General features: G+C 39.3%; 2 protein-coding genes across 3 annotated transcripts; both read left to right on the top strand.

Moving 5' to 3' along the window:
* Positions 1-759: 759 nt before the first annotated feature.
* On the top strand, positions 760-10,034 carry pmt (phosphoethanolamine methyltransferase). Of its 2 annotated transcripts, XM_079479865.1 has the most exons (13): positions 760-887; positions 1,573-1,734; positions 2,463-2,640; positions 2,893-3,048; positions 4,812-4,948; positions 5,125-5,282; positions 5,461-5,655; positions 6,254-6,343; positions 6,450-6,539; positions 8,268-8,390; positions 8,729-8,860; positions 9,006-9,122; positions 9,401-10,034. In XM_079479865.1, exons 3-13 carry the CDS (start codon positions 2,480-2,482, stop codon positions 9,509-9,511), a joined length of 1,470 nt encoding a protein of 489 aa, XP_079335991.1. In that variant the 5' UTR covers positions 760-887; positions 1,573-1,734; positions 2,463-2,479; the 3' UTR covers positions 9,512-10,034. The 2 variants fall into 2 exon arrangements, with proteins under 2 accessions (XP_079335991.1, XP_079335990.1); XM_079479864.1 differs by lacking the exon at positions 760-887 and having other exon boundaries at positions 1,709-1,994.
* An 81-nt stretch (positions 10,035-10,115) lies between these two features.
* LOC306907622 (uncharacterized protein) lies at positions 10,116-22,023 on the top strand. The gene is made up of 17 exons (XM_079479863.1): positions 10,116-10,295; positions 10,389-10,461; positions 11,438-11,570; positions 11,948-12,169; positions 12,393-12,539; positions 12,899-13,058; positions 13,752-13,880; positions 13,991-14,110; positions 15,142-15,245; positions 16,024-16,194; positions 17,207-17,326; positions 17,719-17,790; positions 17,924-17,963; positions 18,295-18,443; positions 18,853-19,609; positions 20,791-21,017; positions 21,126-22,023. Exons 1-17 carry the CDS (start codon positions 10,254-10,256, stop codon positions 21,277-21,279), a joined length of 2,820 nt encoding a protein of 939 aa, XP_079335989.1. The 5' UTR covers positions 10,116-10,253; the 3' UTR covers positions 21,280-22,023.
* Positions 22,024-22,074: the final 51 nt, after the last annotated feature.

Raw genomic sequence — 22,074 nt, 5'->3', positions numbered from 1 at the left:
GAATGAAAACTGTATTTGTATTATGGTAGTATCGTTGGTAGGCTATCAGTAATGTGAAATATACACCATATACTGCAATGGTATATACTTCACATACACTGCAAAGGTATGGTACACCACTGTAATACCATGGTACATGTCTCGGTACAATATTTTAGACCATATTAAACAAAACATGGCATTAAATGTGCTCATAATCCGTATTTGGATCATTTGTATCCAGTTTGTTGAATGAACTACATTTTATTCTGAATGCTGCATGGATGCACATCAAACACGTGCACCTATCATCTTTGATCTTTGTAAATCATTATCTTACTCCAATGTGTAACTGGTTCTAAGAGCACACAGACGTGGCAGTGGAATATGTGGTTCAAATCCAAGAACAAAAGCTCTGGAGACTCTGAACAACATCACACCACAGTCCAGCACTGAATCCAGGTCATCTTAACCAACTGAACTCTGAACTCATGTTTACACCCGTCAGGTGTGTGCTGGAAGAGTGACTCACGAGTCGACTGACAGACCAGTGTAGTGTATGAGTGCAGTATAAATCTTACACTCATTTCATTAAAAGAAACTAAATATTAAACATGGAAAAATACGGAATGAATACAAAAAGATGAGCAAACAGACAAAACATCAAAGATATTTCTCCTGAGAAAGAGTCACAAATGTCAGTGTCATTAGTTTCATAAGAGACGTCAACAATGTGTCAAACTGAGCTTATATTTGTCAAGTCGGCAATCAAAAGTCAATATTATTGAAGAACTCAAAATGAACTCAAACATTTTTGATTTGCTTGCACTTTAGCATTTGGAAGGTGATAGTTTGTAGTAAGAACCTTTCATACAGAATTGGGACATTCTGTCAGTTCCAGCTTTCAGGTGGGTTAAAGAACAGCATGTTTCTCTTGCATCATCTGTCTTTGAGCTCACGCTGGTGTTTTATCTCAGCGGAAATTCAGTGATCAGTTATTGTGTGAAGCGCTAATAAATGATTTCCCTGCATTTATAATCTTTTTAAACCGTGTAATTGCGTGGATTAAGAAGATTATGAAATGCTGTGTTGTTTCAACCCAAGGACAAACAAAGACATTACTTTAAATTGAGTTAAAATCCATTCTTTTGCAAAATGTCCATATTTCAACCAATCAGCATAATATTTTACACCTTTATGAATATAACATGTTAACATTGATGTTGAGAGAACATGCTATTACATAACAAGTAAAGCTATATATATGGACTTATCACAATTGATCCCAAAGCATCACATATAATGACATTCCAGGGCAATAATGTTGGAAACGTTTAATAGCTATTTTGATCTTCAAAGCAACACTGTACAACACAATATTGGATTAAGTATTAGAAATAAAGTTTGAACAGTCTAGCCGGGTTGGTCTGCAAAATGCATGAGGCAATATTGCGCAACGCACATTCCTCCCTGGAGCGCGCATGGAGACGCGTCAGCACATTTCCAACAGAAGCCCGTGCACATGTAGCGCTTCATGTAATACACCATGCGCGCTTTTCCTTGTCGTGTAATTTTACATTCACCATTGGGAAGGCTGAGGAGGAGCCGCCTTTCCTTTGTATCTCCCTTTCTTCTCCAATCAGAGAGCGCGTTTGGACATGGGCTCATGATCGGACACATCCCATTACTGACGCCTCCCAGCATTCACGCTTCCACGCACAGCCTCCCTGAGCTCGCATCGAGTCCGAGACTGAGGTAAGAGAGAGGAAATCCCGTTCCAGGACAGATTGTAACACCTCCAGACCAAACATTATTATTATTCATGCGTAAAGGCGCGTGTCTCCACCCCTCGCCCTCGTGGTCTTTCGGGTTTATGAGCTGCGAGCCATATAGACCCATCACAGAGCGCATGAATATTTAAAGACACACAGAGGCTCACCGAACAGTTGTTGGTGTAAAGACTTTGATCTATATCTGTACTGTATTTGACTTTAAATAAGTGATCATGGACCAAGGTAAGACACGTTTATTTGGGAAATAGCTTTTGTCACAGTATGTGTTGTATTGATTTTAATTGAATGACACATGGCACATTATAAGATGTTTGTCTGACTCCGTCAATATTTGCGGTAGAAAAGCAAGAGATCTTGGAACAATCCCAGACCTTTTTCACTTTGGTCTTGCAGAGTGTAACTTTCAATACATGTTTTGCCCCTGACATCTTTTTTGCAGCTTATTAATTCTAAAGCTTGAAAATGCATAAAATTGTTCAATTTGAAAAAATAATGAATGCAATCTATGTCATGGCCAAATTCTGGATAATTACAGTAATTAAGTCTGATTTTCAAGTGCCTGAATTTACATGATCATTAAAGATACACAATTATTTTGAACAGTTGCTTTGATCTAGATGTTTGATGAATTTAGGTCATTCGGGTATTAAGTATTTGTAACATACTTATACCTGGATTTGGTCTTTAAAGAAACGGAGAGAAACACCATGACAGAGTTTTGGAAGGAACACTCCAAGTTGGCGACGGTAGAGGAGATGATGCTGGATTCTAACGCGCACCGGCTAACACAACATGAACTTCCAGAGATCCTCTCAATGCTGCCATGTCTGGCCGGGAAAGATGTGCTGGAACTCGGAGCTGGAATTGGGTCAGTGACCACATTGTCCTTTACATTTAGACCCGTCTCTGTCAAACTGACATTTGGGCAAAAACGGTCACATCAAGGTTAAATAATTACTTTTCAGTAATTATGGTATCAGTTTTAATATTTCATGAGTATACATAGTGCTGAGGTTTCACAGTGAATTTACATTTCTGTAGGGATTGTTGTCCTTATCCGTGTTTTGTGTAAAACGTGTTGTTTTTTCTCTATTGTCATCACGACCTCTGACCTTTGCAGCCGTTACACGTGTCACCTCATTGGCAAGGCCCGTCACGTGACCGCGGTGGACTTCATGGAGAACTTTGTGGAAAAAAACAGGGAGGACAACAGTCACCTAGGCAACGCCGAGTTCCTCCAAGCTGATGTCACAAAGCTGGACTTCCCAAAACACAGGTGCACACTAACTACATTTACTAGAATGTACATTATACACAAAACTTATGAAGGAAACGAGGGTTGGAGGACTTTTGAGGCATTTTGAGCTTTGTACATTACAGCTATACATTTTGATTCGTGTTGGATACTTCGGCTACACTTATAAATGTCTGCATGTCAGCAACAGATTATTAGTTAAAGAAAAAATATTTTTAAGAAAAAATAAAGAAGCTTAAAAAGCATTTGACAGATGACTCTTTTCTGTTCTGATGTTTACAACATATGACGTGCAGTAGGGGTGAGTGGGGTAAGATGAGCCAGTGGGTAAGTATATATTAAATATAATAACTAGCATTAACCTTGAACCTATATTTAAACGTACGTAGCCTTATACTACCCCGTACTTCCTTAGGTATGAACACTGTTTGTACACTATAGGTACACGTACTGTAAAATAAAGTGCAAACACTCAGGGCGTAACATGTTTGGCATTAAAAAGCACTTTATAATGCCAAGAATCTACAAAAACAGACATAGTGAGAGCAGAAAATCATTTATTATTAATAAAAATAACTCTCAGTTTCATCGGTTTGTGGATGATTACAACTTTGTTATAACAAGGTTATTTCAGAAATGCAAACCGAAAGATATTGTAAATGACAAGACAAATGTAAAGTTATTTTGCTTATTTTTGGTTTAAATTAGCTTAAAAAAAACTATTAGTATTTGCAATGGAAATAAATGATTGAATTACTTTTTCAAGTGTACATGTTTAAAAACACGGTCTTTATTCAAATGTGTCATGATTCTGTCTAATCTTGTCTTGGTAGTCTGGTCTAGGGGCAGAATCATGACAGACCTACGTGTTTTATGTGGAGAGAAACATATTATTGTCAATCAGGACATGATATGTGTTCTCTCCAGTCTCGTCATTGGCCCCGCCCCTCTCGTTCCTAGTGTTGCTTTCCTCCTGTGTCTTATTACCCACACCTGCCCATTGTTATCTCCTTTGTTAGTCTCCCTATTTAATACCCTCTTGTCTATTGTCTTGTGCTCGTTCGTTGTACGTGTTTCCTTGGATGTACTTATATGCCATTCTTGTTACCGTGTTCCTGAAGCCTTCAAAAGTCAAGTCTAGTCTTAGTGTTTTGTATTTGCGAGTCCTGTTGAGTGTTTAGTTTTCAGTTGTGGTATTTTGTTAGTAGTGTTTTCCCCATCGAGGGAGTTTATGTTTTGTTCCTGTTTTATTTATTTATTAAAGTCTATTTGTTACCCCTTCATCCCCGTTTTGCTGCCTGCACCTGGGTTCTCCTTCAGTTTCGTGACACAAATGCAGTTGCATGCTCACTATATTTCCATATGGTTCAACTCCCCCCCCTGACTCGGATCTACTTACCCCTATCGTGGGGCAAACAGAAACAAAGGAGCACTTTTTTATATGAAGCCATTTGTTAAAACCTTATGTCATAGAGGTTTTCTTATCATTAAGATTGATATGAAACATCCTGAAATTAGATAACATACTTTTATTGCACTCATTCCTTATTTTCTGTCATCTCGAGGACCACTTAAGTAGAAAATGGCTCATCTTACCCCACTGCCCAACAAATCCCCCCCCCCCATACCCAAATATATACTCAGTTCGCTGTTTACTTTTATAAATACTGACGTTTTCATTTTCAATAAATCACAGTATTTTAATGCTTGACCGGAAGACATGAAATCACGCTCTATCTTTCTCTCTCTCTCTCTCTCTCTCTCTCTCTACCCCTCTGTGTCAGTTTTGACTTGGTCTTCTCTAATTGGCTGTTGATGTATCTGAGCGATCAGGAGTTGAGGTCGCTGGCTGAAAAGATGCTCGGTTGGCTCCGTCCAGGCGGGCACCTCTTCTTCAGAGAGTCCTGCTTTCACCAATCAGGTTCGAGAAAACTGCTTTGCACCTCATTGGTTTGTTTTTATCACATTGATTTACCTTGTTATATTCTCTGTCTTATTTCGGTTAGATTGATGTACAAAAACAATGAAAACCAAATACTTATTTTTAAAGTTTAAACATTTTAAAGGTGTAACTGTTTGTCGTTTTAACCCAAACAGGTGACAGCAAGCGAGATTTCAACCCCACCCACTACAGAACCCCCGCCCACTACAACCACCTTATGACATCAGTGGTGCTGAACGAATCAGAGAAGGGAGGAAAGCAATGCTGCGGTTTTGATATAGTCCTCAACAAACCAGTTCAGACCTACGTCAAGGTAAACAAAGTCCTACGGACACCGTCGCATTAAAGTCGACCATTCGCAGCGCAAAGGCTGTGGGTTCAAGTCCCAGATAACAAATGTATATTTTCATGCACTTTAAGTCGTTTTGAATAAAAGTATCGGCCAAATGCGTTAATGTAAAGAATGTATAAGGAACCTTGTCATGTTCCAGATGAAGAAGAATCAGAACCAGCTGTGTTGGATCCTGCAGAAGGTTGGGCGTAATGGAGTCGAGCAGCATCCGGGCGGATTCTCCACATTCCAGCAGTTTCTGGATAACCAGCAGTACACCCGTAGAGGAATCCTGCGTTATGAGAAGATGTTTGGCTCTGGATATGTCAGCACAGGAGGACCCGGCACTACAAAGGTCAGAAGTTTCAGAAAAGTCAAGGGGTGTTCATTTTACAAACATGTGCACAAGAAGAATAGTCTGTTTTAAGATAGCAAATTTGTTTCATATAAAAATATAAAATGTGCTTACTATTGCAACACAGTTGCTGTATTTATATAAGCTTTTATTCTTCTGTCTAGTTAACAAGCAATTTCACAACAAATTGCTATGAATAAACGGTAACATTTTAAACAAAAATGATGTGTTTCCTTTGAAAAGTTGCTATCTTATATGCAATCACATGGCCGGTTACTTAGAATTAAAATTGTTTTTCTTGCCATCTATTCAACACACTTCTGTAGAAGCACATCTCTAGACAGTACGTCATCTTTTCACTTAAAGGGGTCATTTGACGCGGCTAAAACAAATATTATTGTTTGCTTTAGATGTAATACAATGTGTATACACGATTTATTTCCACATACCGAGCATGTTTGTATCTCCTCTTTGCTCCGCCTCTCTGAAACGCGCTGATATTTTACAAAGCTCATTGCTCTGAAAAGTTCACTTGTGCGTAGTGATCGGTCGATCATTAATCACTTGTTTTCTGATACACGAGTCTTTAACCCGCCAGGTGTTTGTGGAAATGTTGAACTTGACCCCAGGACAGAAGGTGCTGGATGTCGGCTGTGGAATTGGAGGTGGAGATTTCTACATGGCCAAGGTGAGCGATCATCAGAGACGTCTAGTGTACAACAAACACCATCCCTTTAACAATATCTTAACAACACATCAGACATGCAGATTTATAACCACTGTGTGCGATTCAGACTTTTGGTGTTGAAGTTCTGGGGATGGACCTGTCGTCTAACATGGTGGAGATCGCTATGGAGAGAGCCGTCACAGAGAAGCTTCCTCTAGTAAGTCACGTTTATCAAGACATGTCTATGAAAACCCCCGTAAGAGGAAAAAAACAAGAGATTAAATGGACAGCAAATGGAAACTTTTGTTAAGTCTCATCTGTGTCTCAGATATTTCTCCTAAGAGAAGGGGTAACAAATGTCACTGAGTTTGAGAAGAGTCAAACTGAGCTCAAATTTGCTAAGTCTGCCATCAAAAGTCAATTTTAGTGAAGATCTCAATATGAACTCAAATTGAACCAACGACCTCTACAATCTACATTCATTTACACCTCCAGACTCCTCATGTGTTGAAAACAATAACACTCTCATTTCTCCATGAGCAAATTTAGAGAAAGATCTGTGACTTCAATGAAAAACAACAAATGACCAATAAATTCTCACTCTTGCACCAGTCAAATATCTAGATGCCGCATTAGCATCCGTACAGTAGTGATGCCCTCGCCCATAGATATAAATATCTAGATGCCGCATTAGCATCCGTACAGTAGTACACTTACAGAAGTGATGCCTTCGCCCATAGATATAAATATCTAGATGCCGCATTAGCATCCGTACAGTAGTACACTTACAGAAGTGATGCCTTCGCCCATAGATATAAATATCTAGATGCCGCATTAGCATCCGTACAGTAGTGATGCCCTCGCCCATAGATATAAATATCTAGATGCCGCATTAGCATCCGTACAGTAGTACACTTACAGTAGTGATGCCCTCGCCCATAGATATAAATATCTAGATGCCGCATTAGCATCCGTACAGTAGTACACTTACAGTAGTGATGCCCTCCCCCATAGATATAAATATCTAGATGCCGCATTAGCATCCGTACAGTAGTACACTTACAGTAGTGATGCCCTCGCCCATAGATATAAATATCTAGATGCCGCATTAGCATCCGTACAGTAGTACACTTACAGTAGTGATGCCCTCGCCCATAGATATAAATATCTAGATGCCGCATTAGCATCCGTACAGTAGTACACTTACAGTAGTGATGCCCTCGCCCATAGATATAAAAATCTAGATGCCGCATAAGCATCCGTAGCATCGTCCGCCATTTTGGAGCGATGCGAGCCGATCCGTGTTGCAAAGTCTGCGGCTTTCCAGTGGAATTGGGACAGTTTTTAACTGTTGGTTATAAGTGGAAGGCTTTTTTTATTAAGCTGCCAATCTTAAAATATTAAGATTATTTAAAAATGTTAATTTCTGTTGTTTGGACTAGGGACGTTAGACTCGTCATGAAGGATTTTCTATCACAAATCTGGCAACCCTGCACAAGCCGGTCCGTTATCACTCGAGAGCAAGCTGTCTGTGTATGATTATGAAAACATATTTGTTGTTGTGTAAACTCAAACGTTATATTTGCTAAACTAACACATTTCGACAACGAATGAGTATCCCATTTTTCGGGTGTTGTGGCATTCGAGCATACTGTGAGTGACGCCAGTGGACCTTTCCAAGATGGCCGATGCGTCTACGTGCCTGGAGCGCTTAAATTAAGCATATCTATGCCGTGGCTGCCCAGACACTTTAGATAATAACCTAGAAATTATAATTTTGAGTAAGAAGCTTGTGGCCACGCAACATAAATATTATAATTATCGACTTTATCTTTACATGCAATGACATGAGACTAATGCGATCACTAACCTTGTTGAGGTTGAGAAATAATACAGCCAATGGTTGTTGACCTAAAATGGAAGTGATGATGTCATTCTTCTGCAGGTGCAGTTTGAGGTGTCAGATGCCACGAAGAGAAGCTTTCCTGACTGCACCTTCGATGTGGTGTACAGCAGAGACACCATCCTGCACATCAAGGACAAACTTGACCTCTTCAGAAAGTTTTATGTGAGCGTACCGACAGCTACACGCATGCATATGTGTATGGGGATGGAACCTTATTAAAAAACAAGCCGTTGCGTTTTTACCAAACTTAAGCAGATAGAGTCAAACTCACGACAGGAATAATAAGATAATTGAATGGATGTGAATAATTATCGGAGGAGGTGAGCACATTTGCGGAGAACGCTGTAAAAATAAATGTTAAACTACAACTAGGAAACCCAGTATGATTGACTTTATTCCATGAAGAAAAAAGTCAATCTTCTGTTCAAGTTGTGTTCTTGTGTTCCAGTAAAGCAAACGGGTCGATCATTGGTTTGACTTGTTGAATGTGTGCGTTTCAGTCGTGGTTAAAGCCAGGCGGGAAGCTTCTGATCAGTGATTATTGTTGTGGAGAGCAGCCGTGGTCTCCAGCGTTTCAGGAGTATGTGAGTCAGAGGGGATATATCCTCTACACACCTCAGAGATACGGACAGGTGAGACACGCACGAGAACACCGATATCTGATGAAATCAAACTGAACTATTCATGTTTGTTTGTGATCAGATTAATGATTGATCCGTCATGTGTGTCGTGATGCTTGTTTGTGTTTGCGCTGTGATGATATTGCGTGTGTTGTAGTTTCTGAAAGAGGTGGGATTCACGAACGTTCAAGCTTTGGACAGAACAGAACAGTTTATTCAAGTCATAAAGTCTGAATTACTGAGAGCGGAGGAGATCAAGGAAGCTTTTATACAGGTGAACTCACACACACACAAACATTTATACACACGTCTACTAAAACACACAAATACATTTGTTCACACATACATAGACACTCATTCAAATACGAAAAGACAAAAACACAAGCATTTGTTCACAAATACACACACACGCACATTCAATCACTTACTTCCTCACACACAAACATTGATTTCATTGATATAAATGACTTCAAATCTTTTTTAATTTACTGAAGACAAGATGTGCTGGACAGGAATTAGCTGTAACGTCATAAACCTCCGTCTCTTCTGCAGGAGTTCTCCGGGGAAGATTATGATATTATCATAAACGGATGGACAGAAAAACTACAGCGCTGTGAGACCGGAGACCAACGCTGGGGACTTTTCTACGCCACCAAAGACTGACACAGAGAGAGAGAAAGAGAGAGAGAGAGATCCAACAAATTATCAAACAAAATATCTGCTGTTTTTAAATACACTATTCTGTTAAATTCTGTGAATTGCAAGACAGTGCTGTAATGTGATTTCCTCTTAGAACAATATTATAAAAATATCAAATTGTATCTACTATGTTTTTACTTAATTCTCTGATGACATTCAAATATTTTATAAAAAAAACATTTAAATAAAGTAGACAAGTTCACAAACATTGTTTGTGCCTCACTGAAAACTAGAGATGTATTGTCATCAAGGTGGGACTTCAATGTGTTTTTCTTTGGAGCAGCACTGCGGCAAAATCTTATTGTCTTGAAATTCCCACATAAAATGAAAATCTATAGATTTATTAACTTAACAATTAAAAAAGAATAATACATACTGTATATAATAGTAAATGGTATTTATGGTGACTAAAAAACGAAGATGCTACTCAATGCCATAGAACCACCACTGGTCTATAAAGAACCTCCAACTGTGATCTTTTTGCAGCATTTTATGAGTGTGTCATATTTTCTTATTAAGTTCCCATCTTTTCTGCAAAGTGTATGTCTACATAGTTTATATTTGAATATGTAAGCATGCACTGTGCACATACAGACACTTGACATTTGTGGGTGGGAGTGTCACACAGACCCAGGTCTGAAAGAGGAAGCGCTGCTGAGCTCAAGACGCATCAGTCGCTCTCTCTCTCCATCTGACGCGCGTCTTCATGATGGCGAGACTCAGTGAACACGGCATCCGCCTGAGCTCTGTAAGTTTACTTTATAACTACATTCACTTTCATGCATTTTCATCTGCTTTCATATAATCTACGTTATTTTAAATCGTCTACATTATGCTCTAGATGAGCCCGACGTATCTGGAGAGCAACTCCACCAGTCATACATGGCCATTCAGCGCTGTCGCCGAGCTCATAGGTAAACATAACAAATGCATTTTGAAATTTGCACGAAACCTCAGTTTGTGAAGGAAGTAATGCGAGTTTCGTTTTAAACTTCCGCAAAGTCTTACAGACTGTGCACGCGTATTTGGATGACGTGCGCTTTTACGCACCTGCTGCTGGTGCGTTTTTGGGGCTCTCCGTGAGCCCACCGATCACGAAATATAGCACTTTATTGAAACTACTCACTTTCTAAAAAGCAATGAAATGACTCTGTACTAACTCATGAAGTCTTAAAAATCCACCTTGACACCATGGACAATACTGACGAGTCTTAACACATGGCTTCCTGTAATAAGTACTTTTCATCAATGCGTATATGTTAAATTCCTACTGCACAAATGAAAATACGTTTTTTAAAATGTCATATTATTTTATACAGAGCTGTGGAAGTATACAGAGTACAAACATTTACATAATTGGTAACTATAAGTTAAATAAAGAAAGAATGTTTGTTAGCTTAGAAAAAACTGTTGGTTGCAAGAAAAGCATATTCATTGTGAAAGGGTATGATCTGCACCTGTGGTTAGGACACCTGTGTGAACATGAGTGGAAATGACTTCATACAGCCACTACATGACTTACATGTGCAAACACTATACAGAGTTCACAGCTGAAGATGTTGTTTAAGTGTTCGGGAGCAGATCCAACAGAGACAGTGGAAACATTTCTAAATGTGTTCATCTTTGATCATTTAATAATCAAGATACGAAGAGTAGGAACTTAATTCAGCTTAATGCTTCAACAGGATGCATAACGGAAGAAAACCAGCACACGTGTTTGTGTTGCTGCCTTTAGGTTGTGGGTTTGTGTCACTTAAGTTTAAAGGTTTTTAAAAAGTGTGAACGATGTACACGCGATTGCTCAAAGCGTACATTCAACGGATATAACGCATGTGGTGTTAATAAACAACAGCTGAATGTAGCTGAACTGATACAGATGATCTGTCACAGATAACGCATCCGACCCCGGAGTCACAGCCAAAAACATCTGGATTGATGTTCTTACAGTCGGGGAACAGCTGTGTCTCAGTTTTATGGACAACGGGAGCGGAATGACACCTAACAGACTCCACAAAATGCTCAGGTGCTGAATACACAGATATATTTACATACATTTGTCATATCATAGACGCTTGACCATTGATTCTTTTGGCAACCGTCAGCCTCAAAGAGATTTTTTTACAAACAAATTCCGTCATGGAAACCTGTACAGTATATGACTCTTCGGTGGAAAAAAAAAGACCAGATATTTTAAGAAACGTCTCAGTGGTTTTGTGTTCGTACGGAGGAAGTCAATGGGGTCCACGCTCTTCGAAATATCTTCTTTTGTGTTCTGATGACGAAAGAAAGCCACACAGGTCTGAAATGACACCCATTTCAGCAACTCCATAGCAGCTCCCTGGCATCGTGTCAGCAGGTTTTGCATGACCACTAAAATCTATTTTACTCTCGTTTTTATAGTTTTGGATTCACAGAGAAGGGTTCTGCCAAAGGCAGTCACAAGCCCATCGGGGTTTACGGTAACGGGTTTAAGTCGGGTTCGATGCGTTTGGGACGGGACGCTCTGATCTTGACGAAGAACGGAGGCTGTCAGAGCGTCGGTATGCTTTCGCAAAGCTTCCTGCAAGCCATCAACGCTCAAGCTGTCATCGTACCCATCGCACCCTTCAACCAACAGACCAATATCCTTCTGTCCAGCCCAGATCACATACTGCATTCATTTATCTGAATAAATATAATTCACTTGTCTGTTTGTTTCAAGTCAACACCAGTAACCAAATATTGTTATCTTGACATTAAAGCAAAATATGTTTATAGTATATAAACAGTCAAATGTGTGAACTCCGTCCTTGGACACAGGGTGACATGTTTGGAGCGCGTTTGCCCTTAACAGTCCCATCTTACAGACGCTGGTGGTGACAGAGGATTCAGAGGCCAGTCTCAGAGCCATCCTGAAATATTCTCTCTTCAACACCGTATCGGAGTTAGAGGAACAGCTGGACTCCATACAGGGCAAGAAAGGCACTAAGATCATCATCTGGAACATCCGCAGGTCCGTAGCACAGAGAAACCATACGAAACACATTATTAACAGTATTGACAAATGTATTGAGAGAAACAAATCATGCCGGAAGAGCGTTTGGCTGATTTGAATATGTTTTGAATATTACCTTGAAACTGTTTAGTTTAACAAACGTCAGTTCTTGACATATGACATATTTGAAAAAGGGACACTTGACATACTCGTACAAGACCAAGCAAAGATGAACTCATTCTTTATTTTAATTTTATTTTATTTAAGCTACATTTCTACATTTTTGGGGGGGTTCCATTTCGACTCTGTGGCAAATCAAGGTGTGATCCGTCATGGTTTGCTTTGTATTTCTCACCCTTTTCCCACCTGTGCGACAGAAATAAAGACGGAAAGCCAGAATTTGACTTCGACACGGATGCAGAGGACATCCGTCTGCCGGAAATCCATTCAGAGGAGGCGAAGGAGAAATGGAGGAGAGATTATTACAGACATCGCAGAGAGAGTCACAGCACACCGGAGATGGAGTTTTCTCTCCGAGTGAGTGACAGAGAGATCTAGCCAGAAACTATGAGAGAGAGAGAGAGATTTGAATATAAGACATTTTGTCCATCTGGATTTACATTTGGAGTGACATTGACCTCAAGATTAAACGGAGAGCAAAGTTTTGTGAAAGTCTAATTTCCGTGTCATGAGAAAAATAATCTCACGAATCTCATTAGAGTTTCAGAACACAGAAAAATCGCCTGATTTAAAAAGGTCAAATTAACTCTCACAGTGTATATAATCCACACTTGAGAGTGTGGATTATGTATACACTGCGAGTAATCTTCGGTTTTACTTTGAAGAGATGTCAACAATGTGTCAAACTGAGCTCAGATTTGTCAAGTCTGCAATTGAAGATCTCAATATGAACTCAAACATTTCTCATCAAATTGACCCAAATCCAGATCATTTCAAGCGTCTCATTTGTTTCCGTTTCCATGTTCTTGAAGTTCTTCATACGTGAAAAATGTTTACATTGTACTTGCTGTTGATTGTCTTTGTCTAACCAAATGTATGGAAATGAATGTGTGCTGGATGTTCACTTTACATATAAACACACGCGACTCCTAATGAGATTGTGTTGGAAATGAAGACGTCTATTACAGCATCCGTGAATCCAGAACAGTTTGCGGTTCAAATGAAGACAGAAATAAAACACACGTCTCTCTCTCTCTCTCTCTTTTTCAGGCATATCTCAGTATTCTTTACCTGAAGCCCAGGATTCAGATCATTTTGCGACAGAAGAAAGTTCAAACTAAGCTGGTGGCCAAGAGTCTGTCTTTGATCGAGAACGACGTCTATAAACCACATTTCATCGTATCCTTTCACAGACCGCTGATTTCTGTAAAAGACAATGAAAATATGTGTAACAACTTCAGACGTTCTGGACGAGAGACGAAATGTTTTCTTTAAAAGCCACCGCTCAGAAGGACAGAGTGAAAATAACGTTTGGATTCAACAGGATAAGAAAGGAGCACTACGGCATTATGATGTACCATAAAAACAGACTCATAAAAGCCTATGAGAAAGTCGGCTGCCAAATCAAGGTATTAGACACATAATCTATATAAAATTGTGGACAAACAGTGAAATGGCATTGGCTCTCGTTTGTCTTGTGACTGTTTACGGTATAAAACACTATTGGCTGTCACGCGCTAACCTTGAGCGTACAGTTTAATAAAACACGAGCCTGCTGGACTCACACCGGGCTTCAGAATACTCGCCACGCAACCCGTTTGTAATGCTCTTATGCTGTTTTTGGTTAGTGTTTGCAATAAAAACCCATATCTGACTTCAGTTTCGTTGTTGCGGTCGGGAAGTGTGTATTTAAAGGTTTAGGGTAGGGGTCGGGTAAGGTGCTACATACAGTATCTATTAAAGTACAAAGTATTTATAAAATTATTTCAGAAGCAAACCGTGACACTCACATGCATTCTTGCAGTCAGAGACACTTTACTGCAAAGGTTTTTGTCAAGGCGGCACGTGAAAAGAGAAAGAGAAAGAGAAAGAGAGGGACTCGCAAGAGTCTTTCTGCTTAGTTACATCGACCGATGATAAATAAACTATAATTTATACACTATTTTAATGTATTACGTTTTTATCAATCATGTATTAAACATTTGAAATTGTATTTAAAACACGAAATGTAAATGATTATATAGTTAAAAAATTTCTGTCGTCAAGTACCACTAGTGGAACGCTTTAGCGGACCAATACGGTTCGTCACTTTAGCGCCCCCGGTGGACGTTTGTGTCCGTACCTCTGTAAAAAAAAGTTTACAAAAGGTACATATTTCCTATTAAGGGAATAACTATTTTACAATAAGGCTAATTCGTATGAGTTCGTATAACGCGAGTCATACAAAAATGTACGATTCTTAGAAAAATAAATAATTAAGCCCCGCCACAAACCTGACATCCATGCACAAAAAGGATTGTACAAATTCGTAGTATGAATATTTTACAAGCCACCTTGACAGATTGCATTACGTTCTGTGGTCAGACTAAATAAATGGTTTTGGTCTTGTGCATTTGGTGACCCCGTCAGTGTGTTTATCTTCCTCTTGTGTGTTGTTCAGTCATCAGGTCAAAGGTCAGGGGCCGGTGTCATTGGAGTGATTGAGTGTAACTTCCTCAAGCCGGCTCATAACAAGCAGGATTTCGAGTACACTAAAGAATACAGGTGGAGCTCACCACAAACATACTCATGCAACGCTACACCAAAGCCATCCAACTCATATAACAACTCATTTAAATCCCGGCCTGATTCACTCGCTTAATTCAAAGCCACAGAGAACACGTCCTTCAGTGACAGTGAACACATTGGTGTAAAGAGGAGAACTAACAATACACAATAAGGTTTTTTTTATTTATAAACATTAAAGCTGCAATTTGTAACGTTTGACTTTCGATCGCCATCTCTGAAACAAACCTGCGGGCTACTTCATGTACTTATTTTTAAGTTTTTTTTGTTTATCTTAAATTATTATTAAGAAAAATATATAAACTACAGCTTTAATAACATTTAAAAGAGGACTGTCAAACGATTAATCGCATTCAGAATACAAGTTTGTGTTTACAAAATAGATGTCTGTGTACTGTGCATATTTATATTTAAGAAAAATATCTAAATTAATTAACATTTATATATCATTTAAATAATTGGTCAATATAAATATGTCAATATTTCCTACGTAAATGTCTGAATATGTGTTTATAAATACAAAATGAATATGCACAGTTTGCATATATATGTACTGTATTATGTTAACAAAAACCTTTATTCTGGATGCGATTTATCGCGATTGAAAGTGCTAAATTAGACAAAACAAACTGTATAATAAATGTAATAAAAATACATTCTAAATGTAAATAATAAACGTGTATTTTTATCATATTAGTTGTTTATCTATTTAAATGTTTACATTTCTAACCACACTTTTGCTTTTGTATACTCCTAGACTTACTCTGGCAGCTCTCGGCCTCAAACTGAACGACTACTGGTGTGAAAAGAAGGAAAAGAAAGCAAAAGAGAGAGCGTTTCAGGCCCTGGAGAGGAAAAAGGAAGACGAGGATGCAGAGGACTCTGAGGAAGTAGACGAGGAAGAAGAAGAGAAAGAAGATGAGGAAGAGTAAGCTTCTTTCCCCCCCGGCTTTTCATACAGATGCAAAACAGTTGCTTTATTGAAACGGGTTTCCTCGTACCTGCATCTTTCTGATGGGACGAGTTCATCCATCTGTCAGAGAGGTGGCTGAGCGGCATCGGCCACACTGAGCTGTGGGTTTGTGGGTAAAAAAAAAAGAGAGATGCTTGCTAAAAACTGACTGTGTATTTTCTGTTAGACCACAGAGCTCACACATTTACACACAGTGATGCTTTGGATAACAGAAGTAGACATGTGCTGTTGTATTGTACAGATCTGTTCGTGACATGGATTTACATGTCAACAAGCCTAAAATAATAAACACCTAAACTTTTAGTTGTTTTATAGAAGATGATTTTAAAGATATGATTTAAAAATGAGTAAAAGTATTATCTGGATAGAGTTGTTACTTTCAGCCAATCACTCGAGCCGTAAATGTCACATGACATCTGAATCTAGAGCCACAGGAATAAGAAATATACAGATAAAAACGGTATCGCTCATGTTTTATTCACATTTATTGAAACACTTAAAAATAAATGAACAAAAAATGTGTCAACCATGGAACAAAAAGGTTGTTAAAACAGATTCGTTTGATAACCACGGAACAACATTTTTCTGTAAAATAAAAGTTAGTTGGATCTATTCTCTTCCGTTAAAGGGTATGTTCACGCGAAACAAAAATTTGTGTCATCATTTATTCACCCTCATGTCTTTCTTCAGCGGAACACAAAAGAAGATATTTTGAGAAATGTCTCAGTGGTTTTGTGATCATACGGTGGAATCAATGGTGTTCAGTGTTGTTTGGTTATCAACGCTCTTCAAAATATCATCTTGTGTGTTCTGCAGAAGAAAGAAACTAATACAGGTTTGTGGATAATTCACTGTATCCCTTAAAATCTGACGTGTTGATTGTAATGTTGTGACGTTGAATCGAGAGCATCTCTGTGAAGCCAATGAATAAGAGTTGGTGGGTTGATGAGTCTCACCTTTCCTCCAGTGATGAGACGTGGATTCAGTGCGAGGCGTGTTTGAAATGGAGAGGAATTGCAAGCCATCTGTTCTCTGGAAACGTTCCCGACCCCTTCAGGTGCAGCATGCATCCAGTGTCACATCTGCGGTGAGTGATCAAGTAGTGTACTTTAAAGAGATACTCCACCCAAATGCATTTACATGTAAGTTCTGTCATCATTTACTCATCTTCCTTTGCGTTCACCAGAACAAAGATATTTATAAAGATTTGAAACAACCGAAGGGTGATCAAATGATGACGGGCGGAGTATTTCTTTAATATGGACTATGGCAAGGCTTACAAGCACTACGAATTTTCCTACAGTTTACCATAGTAAATAATCATTGGGCTATGACTCAAAACAAACAGATAAAGATAAAACACGTACCTTTAATGCACTGTACTCTGCGTTGTTATATATAAAAGGATTTACCAAATGCACCGATCTAAATGTTTCAGCATAAACCGATTGAGGAATTATTGCATGTGTTTGTTTACAGGAGTTGTTTGTTGCCAGAGAACACAGAGGAGAACGTCACATCAGCCAGCTATGAAAAAACCTTCAAGAAACAGTTAAGAAATAAAAAACGTCTCTGCGTGCATGTGTGCGTGTGAGACCACATCCTGAAGTCTGAATTCACACGCGGTTAATGTGCAAGCGTGTCTTTAAAGCGACTCACTGTTTATTTGTTTGTGTGTGTACAGGGAACAGGCGTCAGTGAGGAGAAGAGGAAGATCTTTGGAGGTACACATCTCATGTGTCTCGGTTGCGTGTATGAATGCTCTCTGTTTGCGGCCGTCTCCTTTTACATGTGGCCAGATAGGACATATCGTTTATACGAAAACTTTGCATACGCAAACTTGAACTATTGTTTAGTGTGTGTGTGTGTAGGCAATGGGTTTGTGCATTACAATGCAAATCAACCAGAAACACAACGTTTTGACTGCACTCGTTGTCTTTTCGTGGTCATAAGAGTGTTTTATAAAAATAATGATGTTCATGTGAAACGGCATCACGTCCTTTTTGGGATTGTGATGTGCTGTTCACACCCCTGACTGAAATAAGTGTGTTATAGTTGAATAAAAGCTCAGCGCATCCTCTTTGTCGAGTGCTATCTGAACCTACATCAGCGACCAAACAGGATGAGGTCACGGTTTCCGTGGAGACGCAGGTTGATGATGGAGTCGCTGCCCCGGAAGAGGAGGAATCGTCGCCATCGCCAAGGTCTGAAAGATACAGAATATAACATTTACAATCACTTTTGTAAAAGCTCAGATGTAGGACAGAAACAAACTGAAATGGTCACGAGGTGTGGTTAATATACAGTAATAACCAAGGAAAAAAACCCTCAAAACAGACAGTTTAGTTTCATTTACATCACAGCCTGGAATCTGATGAGAAGCTGAAGTGCAGAATAATGTCATAAAACATCGATCTGTATTGGTGTATCTTCTTTCTGTGTCATTTGTAGATGTTTTGGAGAACATTAGTTTATTATATGCAAGATATCTTTTAAGTTCTTGCTAAAAGCCACAAAACTTGCATTTTGATTTCATTGGGACTTAAGAAGGTACAAAACATCTAATACATGATTCTCTATTGCTGTTGTTTATTTTCTATTTGCTCTTTATAGAAAAAGAAGGAAAGAAGCATCTTCACATGATGAATTGTGGAAATTATCCTCATACCTAGATGAAATCGCTTGCGACATGCCTCGGGTACGTCAATATACCGAAACAACAGATCAAATTCACAACGCATCAGATATACCAGTTCAATTTTATGGAGAATCGGAAACAACAGATACAATTCACGAAGCATCAGAAAGAGAAACAACAGATGAAATTCAGAAATCAACAGAAATGGAAACCACTGATAAAATGAACCAAGACCCAGAAAAAGAAACAACAGATAAATCTCACAAAGTGTCAGAAACAAACATCCCAGCAGCACCCGGCGTGGATACATCGTCCCACGAGGAACACGTGCATCCGGAAGCGGCTGCGCTCGAGAGTCCCGCAGAGCCGCAGACATCTCACGGGCCTCCGCAGTCCAGAAACCCCCTTCACCCTCTGTCCCCTCACGCCTCCGTGGCTCAGACGGTTGTGGTCACGCCTCTGAGCCGCTCGGGGTTTCAGCCCGTTTCACCGTTTCCGGGGGACGGCTCGGACCGCGCGGCCCTCAGTCAGAGACTCGCTCAGCTGGACCGCGAGGCCAAGCGGCTTAAACGAATCCTGGGAATCAGGGAGACGGTGATGGAGGTTGCCATGGTAACCGATGGGGAATCATCAGAAGCCACCATGGCCGAGGAGCGGTCTGCATGTGCAGACTCAGGGTCACATGAACAGAATGTGGAAAGACGGACGTCCTGCTCAAGCCTGGACTGTCAGGTAAGATGAGGGATGCCACTTTACATTTATCGATGCAAAGCTGTGAGGGCACATTGTGTACCGGTACATTGATTTAGCAGACGCTTGGATGTAAAGTGATTTACAGATGAGAGAGCATTTAACACTTTTAACAAGGAGCCAACAACACAACACGTGGGAAAAGAGTTAAAAGAAAAACGTATATGTTTAATATTTTATACAAAGAAAGCAGAAAGTTGGGGGTTTGTGTTCATAGACCTTGATGTCATAAAACGCAGAAAATACATCTCATCACTGGCTTTAAGTGGACAAATAAACAAAAAAACTGATCCCTACCTAAAAACATTTTCTAAAGTAAACTACGGTGTTTCTCAACCTTACTATAGTAAATACAATAGCACAGTGGTTCTCAAACTGGGGACCCCAAGATGGATCCAGTGGGGCACAATTTTTGTGGCATTGTGACATGAAATATAGAAATTTATCATAAGTGTTACGCATAATACATAAATAAAATAAGCCTACAACCAAAATAACCGAGGTTCCAGCATTGTATAACTGAATAGCCTGTTTTAGGTTTAATTAAAATTCTAAGTTTAAGATTAAAAGATTATAAGCTTTCCTGTAGCTCAGTGGTAAGAGCATGGCACTAGCGGCACCAAGGTCATGTGTCGATCCCACGGCTTGCACATACTCAGATACAAATGTAGAGTATCATTCAGTGCAAGTCACTTTGAATTAAAGTATCTGCCAAATGCGTAAACGTAAATAAATCTTTCTTTGGGGGGCCGCAAAGCATGCACCCTACGCAAAGCGGGCCTTACAACGAAAAAGTTTGAGAACCACTTCTACTATAATATATTAAGTTAGTACTACAAAATAGTACTATACAAGTATTTTTTACAATTTATAGTAAATACTATAGCATACTACAATATTACATAGTTTTTTAACAATAGGACCTACAGTAGTATAGTAGGTTGTGGGTTGTACAAGCACTATGATATATGAAACAAGCAGATTTCTGTTTTAATGGTTTGTAAAACCCCTCTTGCAAAACTGACATATTGTTATTATTCAACAAATTGAACATCTTCGATGACATATTTATGCTCATACTCATACATTCTGTAGAGTCTTCAATGAAACATTACCAAATCAATCATCACTTACATGATATGTACCAACTTGAACTCCTTCAGAGGTCGGACGCACAGGTGAACGGTCTGGAGACGGGGAAAAGCATCTCTAAAGATGAGCTGTACTGGAGTAAAACATGTGCTAAACTCCAGACTGAGAATCAGACTTTATTAACAGATCTGGACAAGATGAGAACAGAAAGAGACCAACTGCTCAACCAAATGAGACAAACGGAGATGAACGAGAGGAGAGACCAGAGCACAAACACGACCAACCACACATACAGCAGGTCCGTGTACAACAATGATGAAGAAAAACACTATTCATCTTGAAATGAATGTAGAAATTCTTGTGCCGTACCTTAAACATCTCTGTCTGTCTGTCTTCCCCCCGACAGCACCGTCACGCTGGACAGACTGCGATCCATCCGTCATAACGTGGTGGCATTGCTGTCCTCCATTCTGCCAAGCTTGGATATGCAGGGCATAAGCTTCGACACAGTTGATGTAGACAATATCCTACAGCAGATCATTCAGGCCAACAACCTCTGATCCTGGAACAGTGATAACCGAAGAGACCTGGACAACACGGGCGGTGACAAAGACCGATGGGGCCTAAAGTGATCGTTCTTTCAACGTTTACTCATGTCTTGTCAAACCTTTGAGTTTCTTTCTTCTGCAGGACACAAAAGAAGATATTTTGAAGAAATATCTTCGTTTGTGTTTTACTGAAGGAAGAAACGTATGCAGGTTTTGAATGACGTGAGGGGGGACATATTAAGACAGATTCTTTCCGTTCTGGCTGAAGAATCTTTTTAAGACTTCAAGAAAGCAAATGCTTCCAAACACACAGCATTAATGTCAAACATGAACCTGTTTTGTATTACCGTAGTTTTACTACAAATGCCAAGGTTAAAGTATGGTTATAGTGGTAAAATCATGGTAAATCTGTGTTACTTATGGTTTTAGCACAAATAGAACAACAAACATGCTTCATTTCATACGGAAATCTACATTTCCTAAAGCAAAACAAAAACAAACACGCAGTCTTTCCAGTGCTTCAGGACAAACAACATTCAAATCATGTCACAGCTGGTCAAGGACACGCACACATTTCAACAGAGATCTTCATAGATATATTTAAACCGGCTTTTCTATAAACTGTACTGAGCTCAGAATAAGCATCATTTTCAAGTGTTACTGTATTTTTATAAACCTTTTTACTACTGTTGCTCTGATTTTGTTAACATGTTTATTGTTTTTATCACACAATAAAGATCATCAGGGTTTTTTGTGGTTTTAAACCGCGTCGAGTATGTACATCTGAGAGAAGGCTTGTATCCTTTT

Source organism: Barbatula barbatula, assembly GCF_947034865.1.
Source record: "Barbatula barbatula genome assembly, chromosome: 18".
Taxonomy (NCBI): Eukaryota; Metazoa; Chordata; class Actinopteri; order Cypriniformes; family Nemacheilidae; genus Barbatula; species Barbatula barbatula.
Note: the sequence above shows the minus strand (reverse complement) of the source record. Positions and strands in the feature narration are given on the sequence as shown.